Here is a 23,776-nt window from a genome sequence, read left to right as displayed (position 1 = left end):
GATAAGGCACATACGTAAATAATTAGAATACAAGATAGAGGGTGATAAGTACCACAGAGACGAATAGAGAAATTGATATGGGATTTCAGGGGAAGGAGAGAGAACTTTCAGGATGAAAGGAAGTGGCAAAGTCATAACTGGTCCTTGAAGGGTGGTAGGATTTGGACGTGTAAAGACCAGGGAAGAGAGTCCTTTTCCCCGCAGACTATTTACCTGAATTTAGAAATAGGCATGTTAAGTAAGTTAAGTGTTCAAGACAAACACGCTAAAAACTAATGAAATGACTCCAAGAAAGAGAATGTGCTGCTCCTTAAACTTCTACAGTGTTATATGTGAATTATAGCTCAATAAAGCTGGAAAAAGAGCAAAACTCATTCTGTAGAGATTTGCACCAAAAGGGAAAAAAAAAAAAAAAGGAAAGAGAATGTGCAGGGACTTCCCTAGCTGTCAGACTCCGCCTTCCAGTTGCAGGGGGGTCAGGTTCGACCCCTGGTCAGGGAGCTAAGTTCCCCATGCCTCATGGCCAAAACACCAAAACATAAAACAGAAGGAATATTGTAACAAATTCAATAAAGACTTGAAAAATGGTCCGCATCAAAAAAATATTTTTTAAAAATACATTTAAAAAAGAAAAAGAGAATGTGCGAACCGCATGGCTTTAGAGGCAGACCTGGTTTCAAATGCTTATGTAATCTCACTAAGCCTCAGTTTCTTCTCATAATTTTTGTAAGAAGTGCAGGAACTAATGTAGGTGAGAACATCTAGCACAGTGCTTGATACCAAGTGGGTACGTAGTAACTTATAATTTCCAGTAACTTATAATTTCCTCCCTTCTGTTCAAATGTAGAAAAAAGTAGTTCTAAGGACTTGAATAATTAAGAACTGACTATAGATCTTTTTCAGCTTATGGCAGGATTATGTTGCAATGAACACATCATAAGTTGAAAAGTCCAAGTGCATTTAATACACCTAACCTACCAAACATCAGAGCTTAGCCTAGCCTACCTTAAATGTTCTTAGAGCACTTACGTTGACAAAAGCCCATTTTATAATAAAGTGTTGACTGTCTCGTGTAATTTATTGAATACTGAAAGTGAAAAACCAAAACGTGCAGGTCCAGAGTGGTTGTACGCGTGTTGGTTGTTTACCTTCATGATCTCGTGGTGGACTGGGAGCTACGGCCACGGCCACTGCCCAGCATCATGACAGTATCGCCCCGAGTAGCACTAGCCCAGGAAAAGAGAAAAATTCAGAGTTAGAAGTGTGGTTTCTACTGAATGCCTATCACTTTCATACCATCATAAAGTCAAAAAATAGTGTCTAGCCGTCATAATGCAAGGACTTTCTATACCCGTGGATATTGAAAGTCACAAATGCTTTATCGGTGACTGGGGAGAGGATATATGAAATTAGTAGTGAAAAATGAAAATTCCAGAGGATCTCAACTCACTACAACTCCATTCTAATGAGGAGGAGATTCTTAGTAGTATCAAGTATGAAGTCCTATATTTAAGCAAAACACATCACCTGTCTGAGAGCAGGGTAACGTAAGAGCAGCACATGGGAAAAACTTAGAACCTCGTGTTGTTTTTCGGTTTCAGTATGAATTAGCACCTTGATGTAGCTGCCAAAGAACAAGAGAGGAAAGAGCCACTAATCAGATGACACTTTAAGTCCTGGGTGTTAGTTGCCAAATGCAGTGGATACTTTTCAGTCCTCACTTTGCTTGGTCTCCATGTAGCATTTACACTGTTGGCCACACATTCTTTCTTGACTTCCAGAGAAACAAATTTCTAATTTTCCTCTTTTATGAGCATTCCTCAACTTTCTTTCAAGCTTCTTTTTCCTGACACCTGCCTCTCAAGCCCGAGTTTTTCTCAAGTTTCTGTTCTTAACTTCTACTGTAAATCTCTTTTCTGTCTCCTTTCTTTGAGCAGACGTACATGCTGGAGTCTCTCCCACACACCCTCCTGTCTGAGCATATGCACTTTAGCTTTCCCTACTTTTCCAGACTTCCCCAGTGCTCCTATCTACATACTGACCTTAGGTGCTGCAATCCACTCTAAGAATTATACATCTGAAGACATCTTACAGCTATGTCTCCCATCCAGAGCCCTCTCCTCACCTTCGGGTTCATCTATCCAATTGCTAGATCACCACACTTTTACAACCTGGCCTATGTCACAAGCACTCAAAAATCAGCATTTCTGAAACTTACCTACGAGTGCTTCCCCAGACCTGACCTTGCTCTTGTGTTTTCTGTTTGCGAAGGTAAATTCGCTGTGTTCATTTGCTGCTGCCCCACCCACCCACCCAGACTAGAAACTGTGACATCCCATCTTTCACAAAGTCCTGCTGGTTTTACCTCTTGAATATTTCTTGAACCCATTGTTTCCTCTTCCACTCCTACTACCACTTTTTTTTTTTTTTTTTTGGCTGCTTTGGGTCCTCGCTGCTGCATGTGGGCTTTCTCTAGTTGTGGTGAGTGGGGGCTACTCTTTGTTGCAGTGCGTGGGCTTCTCGGTGCGCTGGCTTCTCTTGTCACGAAGTACCAGCTCTAGGCACGCAGGCTTCAGTATTTGCGGCCCATGGGCTCAGTAGTTGTGGCTCGCGGGCTCTAGAGCGCAGGCTCAATAGTTGTGGTGCACAGGCTTAGTTGCTCTGTGGCATGTGGGAGCTTCCCGGACCAGGTAGCAAACCCGTGTCCCCTGGATTGGCAGGCAGATTCTTAACCACTGCACCACCAGGGAAGTCCCACTCCTACTACCACTTTTAAAAAAAAATTTATGTGTTTATTTATTTGGCTGCACTAGGTCTTAGTCGCAGCACACTGGATCTTCATTGCTGCTTGCAGCATCTTTAGGATCTTAGTTGTGGCACGCAGGATCTAGTTCCCTGACCAGGGATCCAACCCAAGCCCCCTGCATTGGGAGCGTGGAGTCTTAACCACTGGACCACCAGGGAAGTCCCCCTACTACCACTTTTAATTTAGTTGTTCATCTGAATTACTGAAGCCTCCTAGCTGGCCTCCTTTGCCTCCTAAAACAGACCTTTCACACTTCCCACAGCTGCTAGAGTACCTAGCTAAAATACACATCTTGTACATGCACATCTGTGTTCATAGCAGCACTGTTTATAGTAGCCAAGACATGGAAAGAACCTAAATGTCCATCAACAGATGAATGGATAAAGAAGATGTGATACACATATACTGTGTGTATCATAAAAAAAAGGATGAAATAATGCCATTTGCAGCTACATGGATGGACCTAGAGATTATCATACCAAGCAAAAGTAAGTCAGAAAGAGAAAGACAAATACCATATAATATCACTTATATGTGAAATCTAAAATATGACACAAATGAATCTACAAAATAGAAACAGACTCATGTAGAGAACAAACTTGCAGTTGCCATAGGGGGAGAGGAGTGGGGGGAGGGATGGATTGGAAGTTTAGGATTAGCAGATGCAAACTCTTATATATAGAATGCATAAACAACAAGGTCCTGTTGTATAGCACAGGGAACTATATTCAATATCCTGTAATAAACCATAATGAAAAAGAATATATATATATATGTATAACTGAATAACTTTACTGTATACCAGAAACTAACACAACATTGTAAATTAACTATACTTCAATTAAAAAAAAATACATAAAATAGGGATCTTACCTTCTCACTCAGGACTTCAATACGAAGTTTAAGGTCTCCAGCATGACATAAATAAACCCATGGAATCTTGCTTATCAACCTCTCCAGCCTCATCTCTCTCTAATTCCCATTTCTAACTTCCAAATTGGTTGTAATTCTTGCAATACACTATACCAGTGATTGAAAATGGGCCTTTGCTAATCCTGTCCTCTATTCCAGGCTTGCCTACTTATGCTTCTTCACACACCCCACCCCATCCTTTCCTGGATAATTCCTATTGCTGCCCCCTCCCCAAGAAGCTTGCTCTGACTTCCCAGTCTGAGTTGAGTATTGTTTCTCTGTCCGACTGTAACATCTTGTATATAATTCTGTAATTGTATTTGCATGATGTTGTTCTTATCTGTGTGTGATACACATAAGATCAATAAGTATCTGCTACATTCATTCTATTATGTTTTCCTGCCAAACTAGCCAGTAAGGTCCTTGAGGCCTTATTCAACTTTTATCTTTAGCAGCTAGCTGTGTGCTCACTTTCCCCTGAGCTCCAAATGCATGCTCCACATCTCTACTTGGATATCTTACTGACATTACAAACTCAGTACATCTAAAATTGAATGCCTGTAAAGCTCCTATTTCCCCCAGCCTTCCCCCTCTCTCCCCGCCAAAAAAAGAAAAAGGAAACATTCTAATCTGCTTCTCCTCCTGAACCCTCTAGCTATCACTCACATCCATGCAAAGCCAAAAGTGGTCATCTTAGACTCCCTCTCTCCTCCCACCCTTGTCTCACCAGGTCTTGTGGAGCTGCTATCAAAAGATTCAGTCTAGGTGACCTCCAGTTCTGACACTCTGTTACTCTATTGGTAAGCAGCAGTGTGACTTATACAAAAATAATATAACTTTGAGGGGTTGAAAGAGGCAGCTTAATAAATAGTTAAGATTTCAGACTCTGCAGTAAGATTGCCTGGTTCACATCCCAGATCTGCGACTTAGTTGTGTGCCTCTGGCGTGATTAACTCAGCCTTTCTCTGCCTCAGTTTCTTCATCTATACAGTGAGGATTAAATGAGATAATACACTTTTAAAAAAGCACTTAGCACAGTGCATAGACATAATTAGCACTTCATAAGCACATCAATGACTTTGTGTTATATTCAAGTAGGTGCTTTTGGTATGACTTCCAAATCTCAAGGACCTGAGGTTGGTAATTATTCATCTTTCATCTTTGTTAGGAAGTGTTTTAAAAACCTGCCTTTTACCTTTTATTAGTAAGGAAACTCTCTTCTCTGCTAAAGCTAAACTCTCTTCTGTCTGCTAAAGAGAAGAGAGTTTCCTCATCAATAAAAGATTTGATATACAGACAGTCAAAGGATTTGAAATCATTTGTATCATCTTGAAGTAAATTAAGTACAAGAGGTCATTGTTATTTTACTTTCTCACATAGTCTATTGATTTATTTATTTCTCACATGAGTAAATGACAATTGGCTTCTAGCGGTTGCTGGGCCAGACCAGGAGGAGGATTGGGACATGGCATGGGTCAACATGGAGCCACATGGACCATGTCCTCTGGTTATGTCTCTGCCTGTCTCAACAGGGGCAGGAGAGAATAAGAGAAGTAGCAGGCACTGACGAGGTATTAGGTTAATAACCATGGGCCACTTGAAGAGAATAGCAGAATTGCCAAAGCACTTGGTGTGATTGGTAATTTAGTATTTAATAGCATTGACTCCAGAGCAAGACTGCCAGAATTACCACTTCTAGCTGTGTGACCTTGGGTAAGTTATTTGACCTCTCTGTGCCTCAGTTTCATCATTTCTAAAAATGGAAATAATAATAGAATCCCTGTCATAGTGTTGTTCAAAGGATTAAATGAGGTAGTATATGTAAAGCAGTGCCTGCTGTGTAAATGTTTGACATTGTTTTTATTGATGGTAGTGGCAGTGGCTAAACAGTAACTAGAGGCTTATTCATTAACTAGACAAAGTTGCAAGCCAGCCATCTGATAGCTTGTGCTCAAAATTGTCAGCCTCAAGTTTTAGACACACTAGAAAGCAGTATCACTTTGAATCTTCTCTAATAATCCATTTTATAATGTAATATTCACTGTATCTACAGTGAAGTATAGTTAATTACTTGTGACATGACATCACTGAGCTTGATTCTAAATTAAAGGATTTTAACCAGCTGGTTTCTTAGGTCCCTTCCAACTGTGAATTTATGAATCTTCATTTACTGGTCAAATATATTTTGTGCTCTAGTTTCTTCTTACATGTGCTCTGGTTTTCCCTGGGGGGTTGCTCCATTTATTATCCCTTTTAATCTGCTTGTCAGCATGAGTGTTGTTTTAATGTTGAGTTATTATGTTTTTCAAACCACATGTCTGAGTTTAGAATAGCAACTAGAGCTATTTTTAATTGTAATTTGTTTTACTTTTTAGAATATAAATTTTCAGTCACAAATAAAAGTCATGAAATTAGTATAGCTTTAAAATTGTCAGCTCATGGCCAATCTATTTTCATACACCTCTTCATCCTCCAATTATTTTTAAACATATGCCCAACATTATATTGATATTACTTTAATCATAAGTATTTCCATATGTAAATAGCTCTAAGAGAGAAACATTTTTTTCAATAATACAGAATCACAATACCATTGTCACATATAAAAATAATAAACACCCATTTGTGGTTGAACTTGTCTTCAAAAATAAAAGCAAACTAGTTATTAGCCAGGCCTAGGAAGAGGATTTAGGCATCATTATTCACTAACAAAGTACACACGTGTAGATGACCCCCCCACCCGCCAAAAAGGCTAAGTGTTAAATAATGTACTCTCCTCTTACTGAGGAGAGACGTCTCTCTCCTGAGTCATTTACTAAGGATTTCAGTTCTGGAAAGTATGCCCCAAACACCAATTAAATGTGCCAGAAGCAATTTATTCCTCCTCCTAGAGAAAAATAAATGTGGAATGTCTTTCTGAGTTGTGGTTTTCCATGTTTGTGGGTAGACCCTTTACTAATGAATTATTGAAGAAGTCTTGATTTCATTTGTGACAGAGTACTTGATTTTAGATGCTCTGTGGTCTCAGTTTCTTAAATCCTTTAACTGACTTTAAGAAAAGCCAGTTAAAGGATTTAAGAAACAAAGTCTTTGCATGTTTATTTTTTATAACTTTATTTAAAACCTGTAATTATTAAACCACTTGTCCTGTACACAAAATTGGGAGAAAGTCAATTAGACTATTATCTTCTGTTTCTTATTTTCAGAACCTGAGATTTTTCTATTTCATTCTTTATAACTTAGTGATATGAACCTTTTCTAAAAGTTCTATTTATTAAGAGTAGAAATATTACAAGCATTTATAGTGTCACACAGTTCTTCATAAGACCTTACACAGTTTCTTTCTAACATTTTTAAATTTTTATTTCTATTTCTTGGAAAAGATGACTTTGAAGAGGCCCTTTTCGTTTACCTACAGTGAAGTTTGGAAACAAGAACTTATTTCCATTACATCCACAGTCTAAAATAAAAATGCCTTTTTTCCTTTTTCTAAATGGGTCATTAACATTTTGAGAAAGAGTTGAAAAAAAAAGAAAGAGAAAGAAAGAGTTGAAAGTAAATCATTCATTCCTAGGGAGCCATTGTATAATATAATTAGTTCTATACTTTTAAGCCTTGTTAATAGAGGAAATTGTACACAACTGAGATTGTATGTGGTACTTACTGTTTCCAAAGTAGTATGTTTTCACTGTGTAAGACCAAGACTGGACCATTATTGTTGCACTGGTCACTTTAGTCATCCAATTCAAATGCTACATTTGTGAATACAAAAACGAGAGGGCACAGTGAAAGAATATGGGTAATGCTTTTGGCTTTATCAGATGCTGGAGGCTACTCAGAATAAAGGCCACTGGAATGTCTCCATGTTTAGGATAGTTCTGTGTGTTCTCAGTGTGTTTGTAGTTGAATTCATGGTTTACATTTTTGTGAATGGCTGTTTATGGGAAGTGTACTGTGTTACCTTGGCAAGAGCACTTTGAAAGTTCAATCTTTTCATAAGGTTTCTTTCTAGAGCTGCTAAACATTTTCTGCCCAATCTAAAAATTACTTTCCTATACCAGCAGGTGGAAGCAAGAGCAGTCAAACTGTAATACTTTGCTTTCTAAGTGTACTGGCATGTCCTGTAGATAATCTATCCATGACTCAGAGTATCTTTATGATATAGCTGTCACACTAATTACTTTTCTTCAACAACTTCATTGTCTTAACACCCTCTCTTGATTGCTTTATCACCTTGTTTACTTAGTGGCTGGGCTGTACCTAACAGTCGTTCTAAGGCTAACTTAAATTTTTCATTGCTTTCTTATATGCAATTCAACAGTTACAACATATATTCTTCCACATTTGCCAAAAAGTAAAGAGATTATTAAAACACGGTCTGCATTCTCAAAGAGCGTACTTACAGTGGAATGAGAAGGAGAATGTCTTCTTCATTCTTCCCCTGACCTGGGAGAACAGATCACTCAGTCTTCCTAGTGTATCTCCAAGTAACCTATGGCTGGCATTCAGTATTCACACAAATTTTAGTTCATTTAACAAATATTCACTGGGTACTAGGTACTATACAGGGGCTTAATTTATGAACTTGTGCTTTTTTCCTAACAGAGATTTTTTTTAAAAAAAGACCAAAACAAAACAAAACAAAAAAAGACCAAAACACTCCAGGAGACGTTATCATTCATTTCTAAATTTTTCAATTCAGATCATATAGATCAGGTTGACACATAGACCCTAAAACATTAAACTTAAGGATTTAGAAATTAGAAGTAGTTAATGTGAGTAACATTTCCTGGAATATACTTAGAAGACCTTCTGCACATGCTAGTCGAAATAAAATACGAGTGAAAGTAAGCTCTTCTAGATCAATTCTGTTAGCTGTTTAGTGATAGCTAATAATAATAGTAGTAGTAATAATAATAATAATAAAGAGAGGATAACCAGGTTCTAAGGTTGTGTGTCTGTGTTTGTCTGTGTGTGTGTAGAGTGAGAGAAATGTAAGAACCTCCCCAAGGTAGAGTTCCTTGCTCTGTCTTCTAAATTCCCACTGCTTCATTCGTATAAAATTTGCTGCCTGATATTCTAGTCCATCTCTGTGTTTCTTCTTCACACGTCTATACGCTCTTGGAAGGCAGTAACTATGTATCTTTGTACCCTCATATACTGAAGGAGTGACTGAATCAACTAATTTACTTCATGGGAAAGCCCTTTGTAATGAGCCCTTTTGGTGGGGCGGGGGTGGGGGATGTAATCGGGATTGTAGGCACAGTCACAGAGGATGCTAACATTATCCTTATCTTTACCTGAGAAATCACTAGGGAATAAAGAGCTAGCGTTCGCGGCATAGAAGGTTTTCTTAGAATGCCTCAACTGAACCTTATCCACAAGAAATGTAGATTATTCATTTGCCTGAGTACTTTAAGAAAGCATTTGCGGGCTTCCTAGGTGGCGCAGGGGTTAAGAATCCGCCTGCCAATGCAGGGGACACGGGTTCCATTCCTTGGACGGGAAGATCCCGCATGCCACGGAGCAACTAAGCCCGTGCGCCACAACTATTGAGCCTGCGCTTTAGAGCCTGTGAGCCACAACTATTGAGCCCATGTGCTGCAACTACTGAAGCCCACATGCCTAGAGCCCCTGCTCCGCAACAAAAGAAGCCATGGCAATGAGAAGCCCGCGCACCACAATGAAGAGTAGCCCCCACTCACCACAACTAAAGAAAGCCCACGCACAGCAAAAAAGACCCAACACAGCCAATAAAATAAATGAATAAATAAATATTTTTTAAAAAAAGGCATTTGCAACTTCCTAGGAATACACTTTATCAAGTGGTTTACTACTTACCTAAGAATAGTTCATCAAAGGGCTCTGGAAAAAGTGAGACCTGGGTGCAAGGGGTCAGCATCAGGTTGTCCCAGTTTGAGTTGTTTTACTCTTTGGAAATGGGTGACTGAAAGGTGCCCATGCCTACTTGGCCTGTTTTTCAGAGCTGGGTGAAAGCTGAAGTGGAGCACTCCCCCACAGCCCTTGCAGCAGTCCTTTAGGGAGTGGTATAGATAACAGATCAGACAAGTGATGTCGTATACTATGCTTTAACAACCTACCTTATTCTCTCCCCATTACAAACAGGGTGGAAGGTCAGGGAAGTGCACTTAATGACAAATCTGATGCTTTCCTTTTCTAGGATCCGAGTACAACATGAATATAGCATAGTCATTAAGAATATGGGCTCTGTAGTCAGTCCTGGGTTTAAATCCCAGCTCCATACCTGCTGTGTGACCTTAAGCAAGCTACTTCTCTCTGCCCAGTAAAATTGTGTTAATAATGCCTACCTCTTGGCTTGTTGGGGGGATTATATTAAAAGATGCATGTAAACTCTTGGTATAGTGCCTGGCACATTAATAGACTCTTAATAAATATTAGGGATGGTGACGGTACTCCTCATCATATGTGTGACAAGTTTCTAGCTTAAGAGCACAGGTGCAGAGTGGTAAACCGAGATCAGGAATTCATGAGAAGGACCAAGTTTTGAACATGTTGCATTTGAAATATCTGTGGGTGTGGAGCTCCAGCTTACATCTGGATGGACTTATGAGAAACACCCTACTTTTTTGCATGGGCACAGGAAGAGAAGCCAGCAAAGGAGACTGAGAAGAAATGGTCAGAAAAGTGGAAGAAGAACTAGGAAAGCAGAAAAGTGACGTTTGCAGGAGCGCTTTTGGTAGAATAATGTGGACGAGTTAGTGATAGGCAAGGCAGTGTAATCAGTACCTGAGAAAATTACAGGACTCAAAGCTGAAGACCATAGGTTGGGGGACACATCTTTCTTTAAAACTCAGAGAAAGAAGATGGGAATGAGTAGAGATATAAATACATTTTATCCTATTTTAGTTACATCTTCTGTAAACTTAGAAACCAAACTGGAATGACCTTTGTGGACATTAATTCTACTAAAGAACATCAAAAGAAACAATCTTGGCCAAGAATGTGAGTCTGCCTTTGCCGTTAAAGTTGACTTATTCTGAGGCATTTAATTCCAGAACATTCTGTTCATAAAACAGTTTGATCCTAAGTCAAATTAAAAGGTCCACAAATGAAAAAGCTGTTGTCTGGAACACTAGTGGCTCAAATACCAGATGCTTAGCTTTGTTAGGGGGCTGTAAGTACACAAACTGGGAGGCTCAATAACTGGTGAGTACTACTCCTGAGTCTCATTCCCCGATGCAGAAGTCCATTGAGAAGAAAAATTATTAGCAATCTTCAGGATCCTTGAGTGTCCAATATATGCCATTCTTTCCCGTCCTCATTCCCTAAGTGCAGATCAAGGGTCTGTATAATGCTCCATGGAAGTTAAACGCTCTCAGATGGAACTGCTTGTATATTAGACACATAGATAATAGAGGAAAAGTATTACACAAATAACTTTAGGTGGAATTTTTTGGGTAAACTTGTCACAGTTAAAAATATTCACATACCACAAACTATGTTAGGTTCAGGGTCTACAAATATCACTGAAACCCAGTCTCTGCTCAGGGTCTATCAGAGACACAGCTGAGCAAGCAGGTGAATACTCTTCAGTGTGGTAAGTGCTTAGGTCAGTGCACGTGTAGGATAGTTTGGGAGCGCAGAGGAAGAATTTCTAAAACAGCTGGAGGTAGTCAAAGAAGCCTTCCTGGAGAAGATGAAGTCTGAACTGAGATCTGAAAGATAAGTGAGACATGAAAGAGGTGATGTTCCTCGGATAAGGAAGAAGGAGGGTGTTCCAGGCAGAGGGAAAACACTGCAAAGGCCTGAAGAGAGCCTAACAATTTTAGGGAGATGTGAAAGTAGTTATTGATGCCTAGAGCATAGATTTGAAGGCAGAAAGGTGGCACTGAGAAAGCCAGTGAAATAGAGGCAGATCCAGAGAGCCTTGTATGTTAAGTAGCTTGAACTTGATCCTGAAGTCAGTGAAGTCAGAACTTGATCCTGAACTATGCCACTGAAGGAGTGCCATGATCAGACTTATTCTTCAGGAAGATTACTCTGCGGGCAATCTGGAAAATAGATCAAAAGGCGTCCAGAAAGTCTCCTAGGTTTTTGACTTGGGCAACTGAATGCACACTGGTGATCTTCACTGAGATAAGGAATACACAAGGAGGACACATTTGGTTCTGGGGTATAAGGAAGATGGTCACTTTAATTTTAGACATACTGGATTTGAGTGACCATTGACATCCAAGTGAAGCTATCCAATAGGTGTTAGATACACGTGTCTAAAACTCAGGAGATTTGTGCTAGAGATCACAGAGGTGGAAGTCTTTAGCTATAGGTGGCATATGTAACCATGCAGGTGGACCAGAACACCCCAGAAAGAGTGTACAAAATGAAAAGAGAATAAAAAGAGGGCATGGAACTGAATCCTGAGGATCACTAAAGAATCGTAAGAAAGAGGATAAAAAAATAAAAGAGCAGATGATGGAGATAGTAGGTGGGAAGTTGAGAGAATTGCTGTCTGATGGCCTCAATAATGCAGGCAGCAAAGTCAGCTAATGACAGTGAGAGGAGAAATTTGGGGAGGCTGGTCATGGTTTGAAGTAATTGGTATGGGAAATGGGAGGCAGACCTTCCTAGATGGATTTTCCTGAAGGCTTGAGAGTTCAGCTGAAATTAGAGACCATGATATAATAACATCAAAATCCATAGCCCTGTTTGGAAATCTGGATGTAAGAACAGGGAAGGTGGCTGGTTAAAATGTTCCTGGGCAGAGGTTTTTAAGATGGATATAGCAGAAGGACTAGGAGCAGTGCAGTTGAGATTTTAGTGAAGGATGTTGGATTGATAGATGAGGCTCACTTTGCCGTTTGTGCAACGTGAGAGAACAGTCCAGCTAGAAGACCACCCAGCCTCCCTCCTCTACCTTAAGGAGCCTCACATGTGCATGGACACTTGCATGTGTGAGTCCAAGCTCCAACCACATTCTCTCCTACCTGTGACCACCCCTCAGTCCAAGAGATGTACATACCAATGATGCAGTTCAACCTCTGGAGGACTGACCCAAGGAAGAGACCCACATAGACCCTGGGAGCCATTTGAGCAAGGGGATCTGGGATCCTGGGTACACAAAGCATAGCTGTATGGTTGGCTGGGGTGAGGCTCTGCATGGGCACCTCCTCTCAGCTCTTTTGATCAGAATGCAGATGCAAGGTGGCCAAAGTGGGCCCCTCTAAAGTGCAGTGATTTCCCAGGGCTAAGTGGAGCTACAGGAAATGCCTAGCAGAGTGAGGAAAGAGAAGAACTGAAGGGCCTGAGGTCTAAAGAAGATAGAAAAATAAGAGTCATAGAAGTAGAGAAATGGAAGCTGAAAAGATAGAAGATTGTGGTCAGAGAGTAGAATATCAGAATTTATCATCTCTTAGGAGCATCTCCAAGTGGTGATAAGAAGAATAAACATGAAGATTCTTAGAGTGAAATAGGTCAAGAAACTGAAGTTAATTTAAGGCAGTGGTGTAGCTCATCCATCTCCCCTTAGAGTCTTTCCAGCATGATTTTGGAGCTTAAGATGGAAAAGACTATAGAGCCAAATCTCGATAAATGTGAGGGAGTGGCAAAGAAGTCTGTTGATAATAGTGAGTAGTATAGCAGGAAGGCAGCAGCCTCAGAGGAATAGGGTTGTAGCACAGTAATGACTTGGAACCTATGTTGGGAATCTCAGAGACAGTTCACCCGGTCTCCAGGGCCAGTAGCATGAGAAGCTTGAGAGAATGAGCACACTTCATGGGGAAGGTTCTGCACAGATCCAGTTTCAATTAAGACAAAGTGGAAAGACAGTGCTCTGTGAAGAGATTGAGGATGTAAGGAAGTTTGAGTGTCAGGAGAGAGACTGGGAGTCTGGGAGAGGTTCACCAGTTGGAGATGCTTTAACCTTTGGGACAGCGGCAGGAAAGTGCGACATAAAAGGACACTTACAGCAGAGAGAAAACAGTAAGTTCACATATGTTTATGTTGAGGGGCTCGTACCGAGAACCTTCAGGTAAATTTTTGTAACTTGAATTTTCCATCTTGGTAAGCACAGCTTAATAAAATTAATTCTCGGCTGTAAAAATAAAGGATTTGTGAAATTTAAACAATCTTATAGAAAGCATTTTTTATAATTTAACTATATGGTCTGTACCTTTTGGCCCTGCTTCTTGTAGAAATAACTGTACAAGTCTTTCTTACTGCACTGATACTCTTGAAAACAGTGTTTCCTCAGACATATTTTTCAGAATGCTGTTGGGATTAAATACATGTTTTTAACACTGCCTGGCACGTAGGAACTATTCAGTAAATGAGTTCTCCCTTCCTCACTGTCTCTGTTCTTTCTTCCCTCCAAAGACACCAAGGGAACTGCTTTGTGAGTGGAAAAAAGAAAGGATACCCCTAGGAGGGTACAGGCATACATCTCATTCCTAAAATGAGATCGTTTAGCACAGCACTGTCTATTAGAACTTTCTGCAATAATCAAAATGTTCTCTATGTGTGCTGTTCAGTATGGTAGCCACTTACCATGATGGCTGTTGAGCATTTGAAATGTGCCTAGTGCAACTGAAGAACTGAATTTTTTTTAAGCTCTTTATTGAAGTATAATTGCTTTACACTCTTGTACCAGCTTTTGAGGTACACCAAAGTGAATCAGCTGTATTTATGCCTATATCCCCAAATCCCCTCCCTCCCGCGACTCCCTCCCACCCTCCCTGTCCTGGCCCTCTAAGGCATCACCCATCATCAAGTTGATCTCCCTTTGTTATACAGCAACTTCCCACTAGCTATCTATTTTACAGTTGGTAGTGTATATGTGTCTATACTACTCTCTCACTTCATCCCAGCTTCACCTTTGCCCCCCCCCCCAATCCCATGTCCTCCAGTCCATTCTCTGCATCTGCATCCTTATTCTTGCTCTGTCACTGGGTTCATCAGTACCTTTTTTTTTTTTAAGATTGCGTATATATGACTTAGCATACAGTATTTGTTTTACTCTTTCTGGCTTGCTTCACTCTGTATGACAGTCTCCAGGTCTATCCACCTCATTACATATAGCTCTATTTCATCCCTTTTTATAGCTGAGTAATATTCCATTGTATATATGTGCCACATCTTGTTTATCCATTCATCTGTCGATGGGCATTTAGGTTGCTTCCATGTCCTGGCTATTGTAAATAGTGCTGCAGTAAACATTATGGTACATGTTTCTTTGTGGATTATGGTCTTCTCTGGGTATATGCCCAGGAGTGGGATTACTGGATCATATGGTAGTTCTATTTGTAGTTTTTGAAGGAAGCTCCAAACTGTTTTCCATAGTGGCTGTACCAACTTACATTCCCACCAACAGTGCAGGAGAGTTCCCTTTTCTCCACACCCTCTCCAACATTTATTGTTTCTAGATGTTTTGATGGTGGCCATTCTGACCGGTGTGAGGTGATACTTCATTGTGGCTTTGACTTGCATTTCTCTGTTGATTAGTGATGTGGAGCATCTTTTCATGTGTTTGTTGGCCATCTGTATGCCTTCTTTGGAGAAATGTCTATTTAGGTCTTCCGCCTATTTGTGGATTGAGTTATTTGCTTTTTTGGTATTAAGCTGCATGAGCTGCATGTATATTTTGGAGATTAATCCTTTGTCAGTTGCTTCGTTGGCAAATATTTTTTCCCAGCTGAGGGTTGTCTTGTCTTGTTTATGGTTTCTTTCTCTGTGCAAAAGCTTTTAAGTTTCATGAGGTCCCATTTGTTTATTGTTGATTTTATTTCCATGATTCTAGGAGGTGGGTCAAAAAGGATCTTGCTTTGATGGGTGTCATAGAGTATTCTGCCTATGTTTTCCTCTGGGAGTTTTATAGTGTCTGGCCTTACATGTAGATCTTTAATCCATTTTGAGTTTATTTTTGTGTATGGTGTTAGAAAGTGTTCTAATTTCATTCTTTTACATAGAACTGAATTTTTAATTTTGTTTACTTTAAATAACCACATGTGGTTACTGTATTAGGCAGCACAGATGTAGTGGATGAAGTGCTGCTTGGCTGAAGGCTTCAAGGTAGAAGTAGGCTTGGTGCCTAAAGGAACAGGTGAGCCTTGGGAAGGTGCATGGCTGGGCTTTGGCACTGGTGAAATCCAAAATTAAGGAACCCTATATGCTCTGATGAAAGGAGCCTGGACTTAAGCTGTGGCCTCTAAGTTGTAAGGATACGGGTGATTTAGTTAAATCAGTGGCTGAAAAAGACAACTTTGTGATCAGAAAGGAATAGTTCTGACCTAATAGCCAGATGAGAAATAACTAAAAGAAACATACAGAAATTCCAGTCTAGGGGGTTGATGAAACACAGCCCTCATAGCTTGTAGAGAAACATTAGTTCCAAAGTAAATAATAGGACTATTTGCCAAGTATTTTAAAGAATTGGGGCAAATTTCAGGAAATGCCATGCAAAACGTGTACTACACAGTCTAAATATATGCAGTTTATTGTATGTTAACTGTATGTCAATAAAAGTTCTTAAAAAAAAAAAAACCTGTACTACAACGAGGTAACACTATAGGGAAAGGATGGGAACATGGATTAAATGTAAATTCTGGAAAAATGGAAGTTGTGACATTTTACATAATGAAGTTTCACTCTGGTCCTGGCCCTAATAAAACACACTTTCCTGTACAGATGTTTATTTGTGATGATGAAGGGAGATGGTGTTGCAGTCCTGTCTTAACCATGTCAGTACCATCTCATTTCAAATACATCTGCTATGTGCAGCCGTGTGCTAGTGTTGTGACACAAGATATTGATATGTACAATGGTTATTGTGCTGGAAAATCCTAGTCTGATTTGCATACAACACAAACCAATTGAACAGGTGAATGCCAATAATTTAAATGTCTAAAATGAACAGCACAGGTAAAAGCTGATAGAAGCTCAGACCTGTATGAACTGCTATGGTCAAAGATGCCTTGATGGGAGGACGTTGAAGGTCTTTTAACTCTGCTTCAAAAGAAAATGAATCCAGGAAATCAGAACATTTCTGAAAGTACATTCGATAAGACATTTTGCTAAAGTTTTAAGACAATAATTAACTCACAGGAACTGTGGCATGCTTATTTGTCCAAACAAAATTCTGCAGCCTGGTGATCTCGATCAAAATCTGTGCCACTTGCTTTCTTTGCCTTGGTACTTTATTTCATTTTTGGACACAGAAGACTAGAGTCCTAACAAATGCATCCTCTTGTCAATTCTACTGTGGTATTCTGTCTTATTTCTTGGTTAGAAATTCAGAGTTGTGGGTTGAAAGTGTTTTAAAGACAGGAGAAAATGAAGAAGGTGTCGTTGGAATTGAAATAATAGAATAGAGAACCTGGTAACTTGTAGGGGGGAAAAAAACCTAGAGTTTAATTAGACAGTAGGAATCTTGGATTTAATCTAGATTTTCATATTCACATAATTGCACATAATAAGCCCTGTAAAGAAAGACAGGATTACACTGTGTTGCCTGCTTTCAAATTTTGTAGCTGTCAGTTGCAAAAAGTCAACAAAAAATCCTCACCAGATTCTCAAGGGTACAAGGACAGTTGCTAGAATGACTGCAGGTGCACTGGTTTTCCCACCCAAGTGCAGTTCTCCAGGCCTGCAGAGACACTGAAGGGGAGGAAGAGATCAATGTACCTGCATCTGAAGCACTGAATGAGCTTGAAATCATAATAAAGCAGAAGAGGAGGGATACTCAGCTAAAAGACTGTGGAAGAGGAAAAGCAGAGACAATGCAGAGAGAAAAATTCTCAATAGATCAAGATGTTTTACTTAGAAGTATAAGGAAATCCTTCTGTCTCTACTTATTTTCTTTGGTAACAAGGATTATAAATCCTGAAAGGAATTAAAATCACAAAAAGCAAGAAAAGAAGGTATATGATAAAAATTTTCATGTGTTCTGTTGACCCATGAAACCATAATTTCTAACTTCTGTTCCTTTTTTCTTACCCCTTCGGCCTTTAGGGAATGATATTCCTTTAAGGAAGGTGTAGATTTTCATTAGTTGCAATAGAAACTCTACAAGAGCGATTATGGGTATAGCCGTTGAGCCAAGGCAGAGCTTCTGACATCTTTATCAGTTTAACTGAGTTAAAATCAGATGCGCTGTGACCAAACACTCAACCTTTTGATAAATGTTAGGAAATAAATGAAAACCAGTGGCGGTCATCTCATCAGTGAAGTGTTTGACATAATTTTCTTTTAAAGCTGTTTAACAGTAATGAAAATTTGTCCATAGTATTTGGTTTGTACTAAGAGGAGTGGTGAAAAGAGCAGGGTATTGAGATGCAGAAGTCTCATATTCTATTCCTCAGCCTCCCTCTTGCTGTTTCTTACCTCCGTTACCCCATGGCCAGCCCCTTCACCTGTACGGCAGCTTCCTCGGAAGCCCAGCCAGTCATGGTCATGGCTGACTCCTTCAAGGCCTCAGTTCTGTGTATCTGTGAGGGATTGTGAGAGTAATTATTTTGGAAATGTTGAGCCCACACACTGACCTTCACATCCCTATTATTTTAGGCTACCACCAAGCCTGTGAGACCCTCCAGTCATCCATCATTTCTTACACTCTGATGTCCATACGTCTTGTTTTTTCTGTGCTCATTCCTTTCTCAGTTTTCATTCCTTTCTCAGTTAGGATCCTGTATGAGGCAAATACCATAAAACCACATTGAAACTGGCTTTAAACAATAGACTCACATAACTGGAAAGTCTAGCTCTAGGTCAGGCTTCAGAATTAATGGATCTAAAGGATCAGTGATGTCAGTAAATATTCGGTTTCCTTCCTTTATTCTTCCAGCGACAGTGTTTATTTCATCGTAAGTCAGGTTCCACTCTTTCTCGTAAGACGGATGCCAGCTGCAGTCAAGGAGACCAGCTTGCTCAGTTACCCTCAGTGAGAATGAGACCCCTTTCTCTCAGAGGAGTTCTGAGGGTGGGGGCAGCCACCTTCAAAGATCATGGACTTTGTGGGGGATGCATGGGTACTGGGAAGAAAATGTGTATATAATCAGATAGGGGAAGAGGTGAATGGCTGGACAACTAACACACATTTAGCTACGGGTTGGACTCCGACTCTTCCTTTGTTATTTCCGGAGCCCTTGTCCCGCAGTAAACAAACGCCTCCATTTTTTCATATTCTCTGGATCCTCCCTTCTCCTCTTAACCCTTACTGAAATCCAATCAGCTCTGAAGAGAATTTCCCCATCTCTCTCTTTCTTCTGCACCCCAGACCACTAAGGAAAGAGGAAAGATCCACATCTTCTTTGTTCCCTGACTCCCGCCACGTCTCCAGTTCTATTCCCAGGCCAGCCTTTCTTCATGGTGTAAGAACATCTTCAAGGATCACGGTACCCTGCTCATGATGTCCCCCCACCCACCCACCTTGTCGGTCCCCTCCATTCTTTGAAGGTTTTGGTTCCTGATTGAGTCTTTCTTTCTACTCCCAGGACCGCCATCAAGAGGCTGACTCCAGTGTTCGCGTAGACAGTCTGTCCAGTACTGGGCTGTCACTTCTTTGCACTCAACTCATTTATATCAGCCATCCACTTCCGGGAAACTATCCTGGTTCTTGTCAGGCTTTACTTTTCATTTCTTAAATTCAGACATCTCTCTCTTTTACTATAACCTAACTGCTTCCACTTTACCTGTTTCATTGAGTTTACTGAGACTGTAGTCTGTCTTCCTGTCTAAAACAATTTGCTCTGCTTATGGTTTATATGCCATTTATTCTGCCATTCATTAGGACCTTGCTCCATATGGGGTGTTTTTGGTTTTGTTTTTGTTTTTGTTTGGCCGCACTGTGTGTCATGTGGATGCAGGATCTTGGTTCCCTGACCAGGGATCAAACCCATGCCCCGCTGCGGTGGAAGCATGGATTCTTTACCACTGGACTGCCAGGGAAGTCCCGCTCTATATGTCACTTAATAACTAATTTTAAAAATTGGTTTCAAATAAAATCGTTAAAAATGATAAGTTGCTCAATGTATTCAAAGAAAACCTAAATGAGTATTTATTTTCAAATATTTTGATTTAAGACCAAGAGCTTTTTGTTGTGTGAATCACTTGACTGACATTCCTCACTGTCCTTGAATAAACTCTACCAAAAATGCATTATTTTTCGTTTCCAGTTTCAGTTTCTTTAAAGTGAAGCAAGAACACTCCAGACACACATAAGTAATATGAATTGAGAAGCTTTCTGAATCTTTGTAATTCTTTTCTCAATCTTCTATAACAACTGTTTTTTGGTTGGCTTTTTTAGTAACTGTCTTTTTTAAAGTATTCCCAAGATAGTTTACATAAACAACAGATCATTCTTTTTGCATACATTTAATCAGTTAAATAGTTAAATTACATGAAAGTGAGTATAATAAGCATAACCAGCTTTTGGAACAAATAAACTTGACTCCTGGTGAATATACAACTCAACTGGTTGAAGGAGAAATGTGGAAATACATTGGAAAATAGCCTGCCAGCCTGGAGTGTAACAATCAAGCAGTATGCTTCACATAGACAACATCAGTTATTGTGGAGAGACAGTTAAGGGGGTCACTATTCTGGCTTCTCCTGTGTTAAAAATGCACCTTTATATGTCTCAGCCCCTTATACTTCGTTAGCTCTCCTTGTTTTCACAGCCAGCTCTGTCTCTCGGGTTCTTTACCTTCTCCACAGCCCTCAATCGTAGTAATCTGACTTCCACCCCTACCACGCCACTAACACTGCTCTTGCCAGAGTCATCAATGACATTCCTATTGCTGAATTCAACAGAGACTCTTGCGTCTTTCTTGAGATTTGTACATTTCATACTGTTACTCCCTCCCTTTTTCTTTGCTTTTCACAATTCCTAGAACCCATCCTACTTGGTTTTCCTTCTACCTCAATGATTAAACTAGAATTAGAGCTCAGTTGTTTTTCTGTTCTCACTCTGCAAATTCCCTCGGACCAGTTCAACCACACCTGTAACTGCAATTACATTTAGTAGTAATGCATTCCACTTACGTGTGCCACAGCTGCCCAGACTTGGCATGTCCAAAACTGAATTTCTGTTTGCCCCACCAGAGAGCCTCCTCCTTCTTCTAAGTGCCCTATCTTAGTGACGGGGCCTCTGTCCATCCCTCCAATTCCAAGACAGAAACCTGGACGTCATCCTTGAGAATCTCACCTCCTCCTGACATCTGTTCAGTACCAAGTCTTATTGATTCTACTTGCTGAGTATCTTTTTTTTTCAATCTTTTTTTTTAAAGATTTATTTTATTATTTATTTATTTATTTTTATTTTTGGCTGCATTGGGTCTTCATTGCTGCACACGGGCTTTCTCTAGTTGTAGAGAGCGGGGGCTACTCTTCGTTGCGATGTACGGGTTTCTCATTGCAGTGGCTTCTCTTGTTGCGGAGCAAGGGCTCTAGGCACACAGGTTTCAGCCGTTGTGGCTCGTGGGCTCAGTAGTTGTGGCTCTCAGGCTCTAGAGTGCAGGCTCAGTAGTTGTGGCGCAGGGGCTTAGTTGCTCCGCAGCATATGGGATCTTCCTGGCCCAGGGATCAAACCCGTGTGCCCTGCATTGGCAGGCAGATTCTTAACCACTGCACCACCAGGGAAGCCCCTGAATACCTTTTAAATCACTCTAATTCCCCCTGTTTCCTTGTTAGGTATACCACAATATTATGCCCCAGTTACCGTTATAGCTTCTCTCTGGAATGATCTCTCTTTTCTAAACTTATCAACTCACCATAATTTGAGTGATTTCTTTAAAATGCATGTCTTTTCTCATCTCTCACCTGATTAAAACCCTTCAGTGGCTCTGTCAGTGCCTTCAGAGTAGGTTTGAACTCTTAAATGATTCCCAGGTCTCTTCTTTCTCTAGTCCGTACTTAACCTTTGCAGATTTTTCTTTCCTTACAGCCTGTGACCGTTGGATAATTTCTGCACATTGTTCAGATCTTGGCTTGCTCACTGCTCCTTCTAGAAAATCTTTCTAGAAAAGTTCCTTCTGTGCTCTTTCAGCATTCTCCCTGTATACCCTATCACAGCACTCATCTCAATGTAGTACAACTGCCCATTTATCAATTTGTCTTCTCCACTGTATTATAAATAGCAGGATCCCAGTCAATTTGCCTTTTTATCCTTGGTGCCTGTCGCAATGACCAGACACAGCACATGCTCATAAATATTTGTTGAACAAATGACATTTCAACAAGTCAGCCTCTCTGAGCCTCAATTGCATCATCTGTTAAAAGGGAATATTGCCCTGCCTACATCATAAGGTTGTTTGGGGATCTTATAAGATAATAGAAATTAAGTTTAGTGTTGTGGTTAAGAGAGTAGGTTCTGGATCTGTACTACCTGGTTTTTAATCCTAGCTCCCACCATATAGCCAGCTGTGGGACCTTGGGCAAGTTACTTGACTTCTCTGTGTTTTAGTTGCTTCTTTGGCTAAGTGAAAATAACCACAGTGTCTACCTCATAGCATTGTTGTGAGGACTGAGTTAATATATGGAAAATATTTAGTACAGTGCCTAAACATAATAAATGTTAGCTATTAATTACAATATTTTTATTTATAAGTTCTAGAATTATATGTTATATAGAATTATATATTATAAATATATACACACACATGGCATCAATTTTTAGTTTCAGTATTTTAAGGAGGTAAAGGATTGGTATCGTTCTTAATTTTTTTTCTCCTTCATCTTTTAGGATAATGCCATAGCTATACCAGATTTTATTTTTTAAGTCTTAAATTCAAATTGCCATAGTTGTTGTTGTTCAATATAGAATTGTTGTTTAATATAGAAAGAATTTTGAAAATGTTCCCTTGCTGAATATCAAAATATTGAGTCTACGTACATAGTAGGTGGATATTAGCATAGGAAAAATGTTTAAGTAAGAAAGATGGCTGGTTTAATTTATAAAGGACAATTATGATGTCTTTGATACCTAACTTTATTTCTCTATATGATTTAATTACATAAACAATTCAGTGTTTGGAAAGTCCAAATTCCATTAACTCCATAACTATTCAAGTAAACAAGAAAATAAAGAGCATTTAGTTTTATATGTGTTCACCTGAAAGAAATTTGCTCAATTTTAGTAAAAAGTTATTTTTAATTTAAAATTTAATTAGATAATACACATTTGTGTGTTGACTTTGGACCAACAAAATGCCTAATTTTTATCCTTTTTCTGATTCTTTTTAGAGTTGGTGGTTCCAAGATTTTATTCAGAATGACTTTAGGAAGAGAAGTGATGTCTCCTCTTCAGGCAATGTCTTCCTATACTGCAGCTGGCAGAAATGTTTTAAGATGGGATCTTTCACCAGAGCAAATTAAAACAAGAACTGAGGAGCTCATTGCACAGACCAAACAAGTGTACGATGCTATTGGAATGCTTGACATTGAGGAAGTAACTTACGAGAACTGTTTGCAGGCACTGGCAGATGTAGAAGTGAAGTACATAGGTGGGTAGGATGCAAAAGTACATCCATATTTCATTTTGCGGGCATGAGAAACCATTTTATGCTTCTTATCTTGGCAATTCATTTTCCACTTTTACAAGACATTGATTTTTACATAATGATTTGTAATTGCTTAAATGATTAATGATTCATAATTGCTTAGAATTATTTATATTACCTAAGTTAAAAAGTTTTATCATGTGGCAGAGGTGCTATAAAATTTACACTCTCATTACAACTGCTTTCTGGAGAGCAGTATATATCAAAATTTTAAGAAGTTCATACACTAGCCCAGTAATTAATTCCACATCTAGGCATAATCTAAGGAAATAATCAAATATAGGAAAAATCATGTTGAAGTTTATGTATAAACAGGTACTCTATCATAGCAAAAGGTTGGAAACAGCCCCTAAGTGTCAACCAGTAGAATAGCTAAATAAATTATGGTACATTCACCCCGTAACGTTATGTTGCCATTAAAAACATTACAAGGACAGAGAAAGAAAACAAATTTTAATAATGGCCAATATCTTGGGTACTCGGTTTATAGTTTTTTTTATGATTTATAGATCACTTTTAATTAAACATG

At 39.5% G+C, this 23,776-nt stretch overlaps 1 protein-coding gene across 9 annotated transcripts in view; it reads left to right on the top strand.

The window, feature by feature from the left end:
- The window catches only part of NLN (neurolysin), an 88,015-nt gene that overhangs the window by 12,835 nt on the left and 51,404 nt on the right, over positions 1-23,776 (top strand). For 5 of the 9 annotated variants that reach the window (XM_057742262.1, XM_057742312.1, XM_057742279.1 and 2 more), the window contains one exon: positions 22,931-23,190. The exons of 1 other annotated variant lie outside the window; for it this stretch is intronic. In XM_057742262.1, coding sequence (XP_057598245.1) covers positions 22,931-23,190 — 260 coding nt within the window. Of the gene's footprint in view, positions 1-4,448; positions 4,519-22,930; positions 23,191-23,776 lie in introns of all 9 variants that reach the window. 3 more of the 9 variants (XM_057742302.1, XM_057742271.1, XM_057742288.1) reach the window with 1 other exon arrangement.

Source organism: Hippopotamus amphibius, chromosome 1 (assembly GCF_030028045.1).
Source record: "Hippopotamus amphibius kiboko isolate mHipAmp2 chromosome 1, mHipAmp2.hap2, whole genome shotgun sequence".
In the NCBI taxonomy this organism is placed as follows: Eukaryota; Metazoa; Chordata; class Mammalia; order Artiodactyla; family Hippopotamidae; genus Hippopotamus; species Hippopotamus amphibius.
Note: the sequence above shows the minus strand (reverse complement) of the source record. Positions and strands in the feature narration are given on the sequence as shown.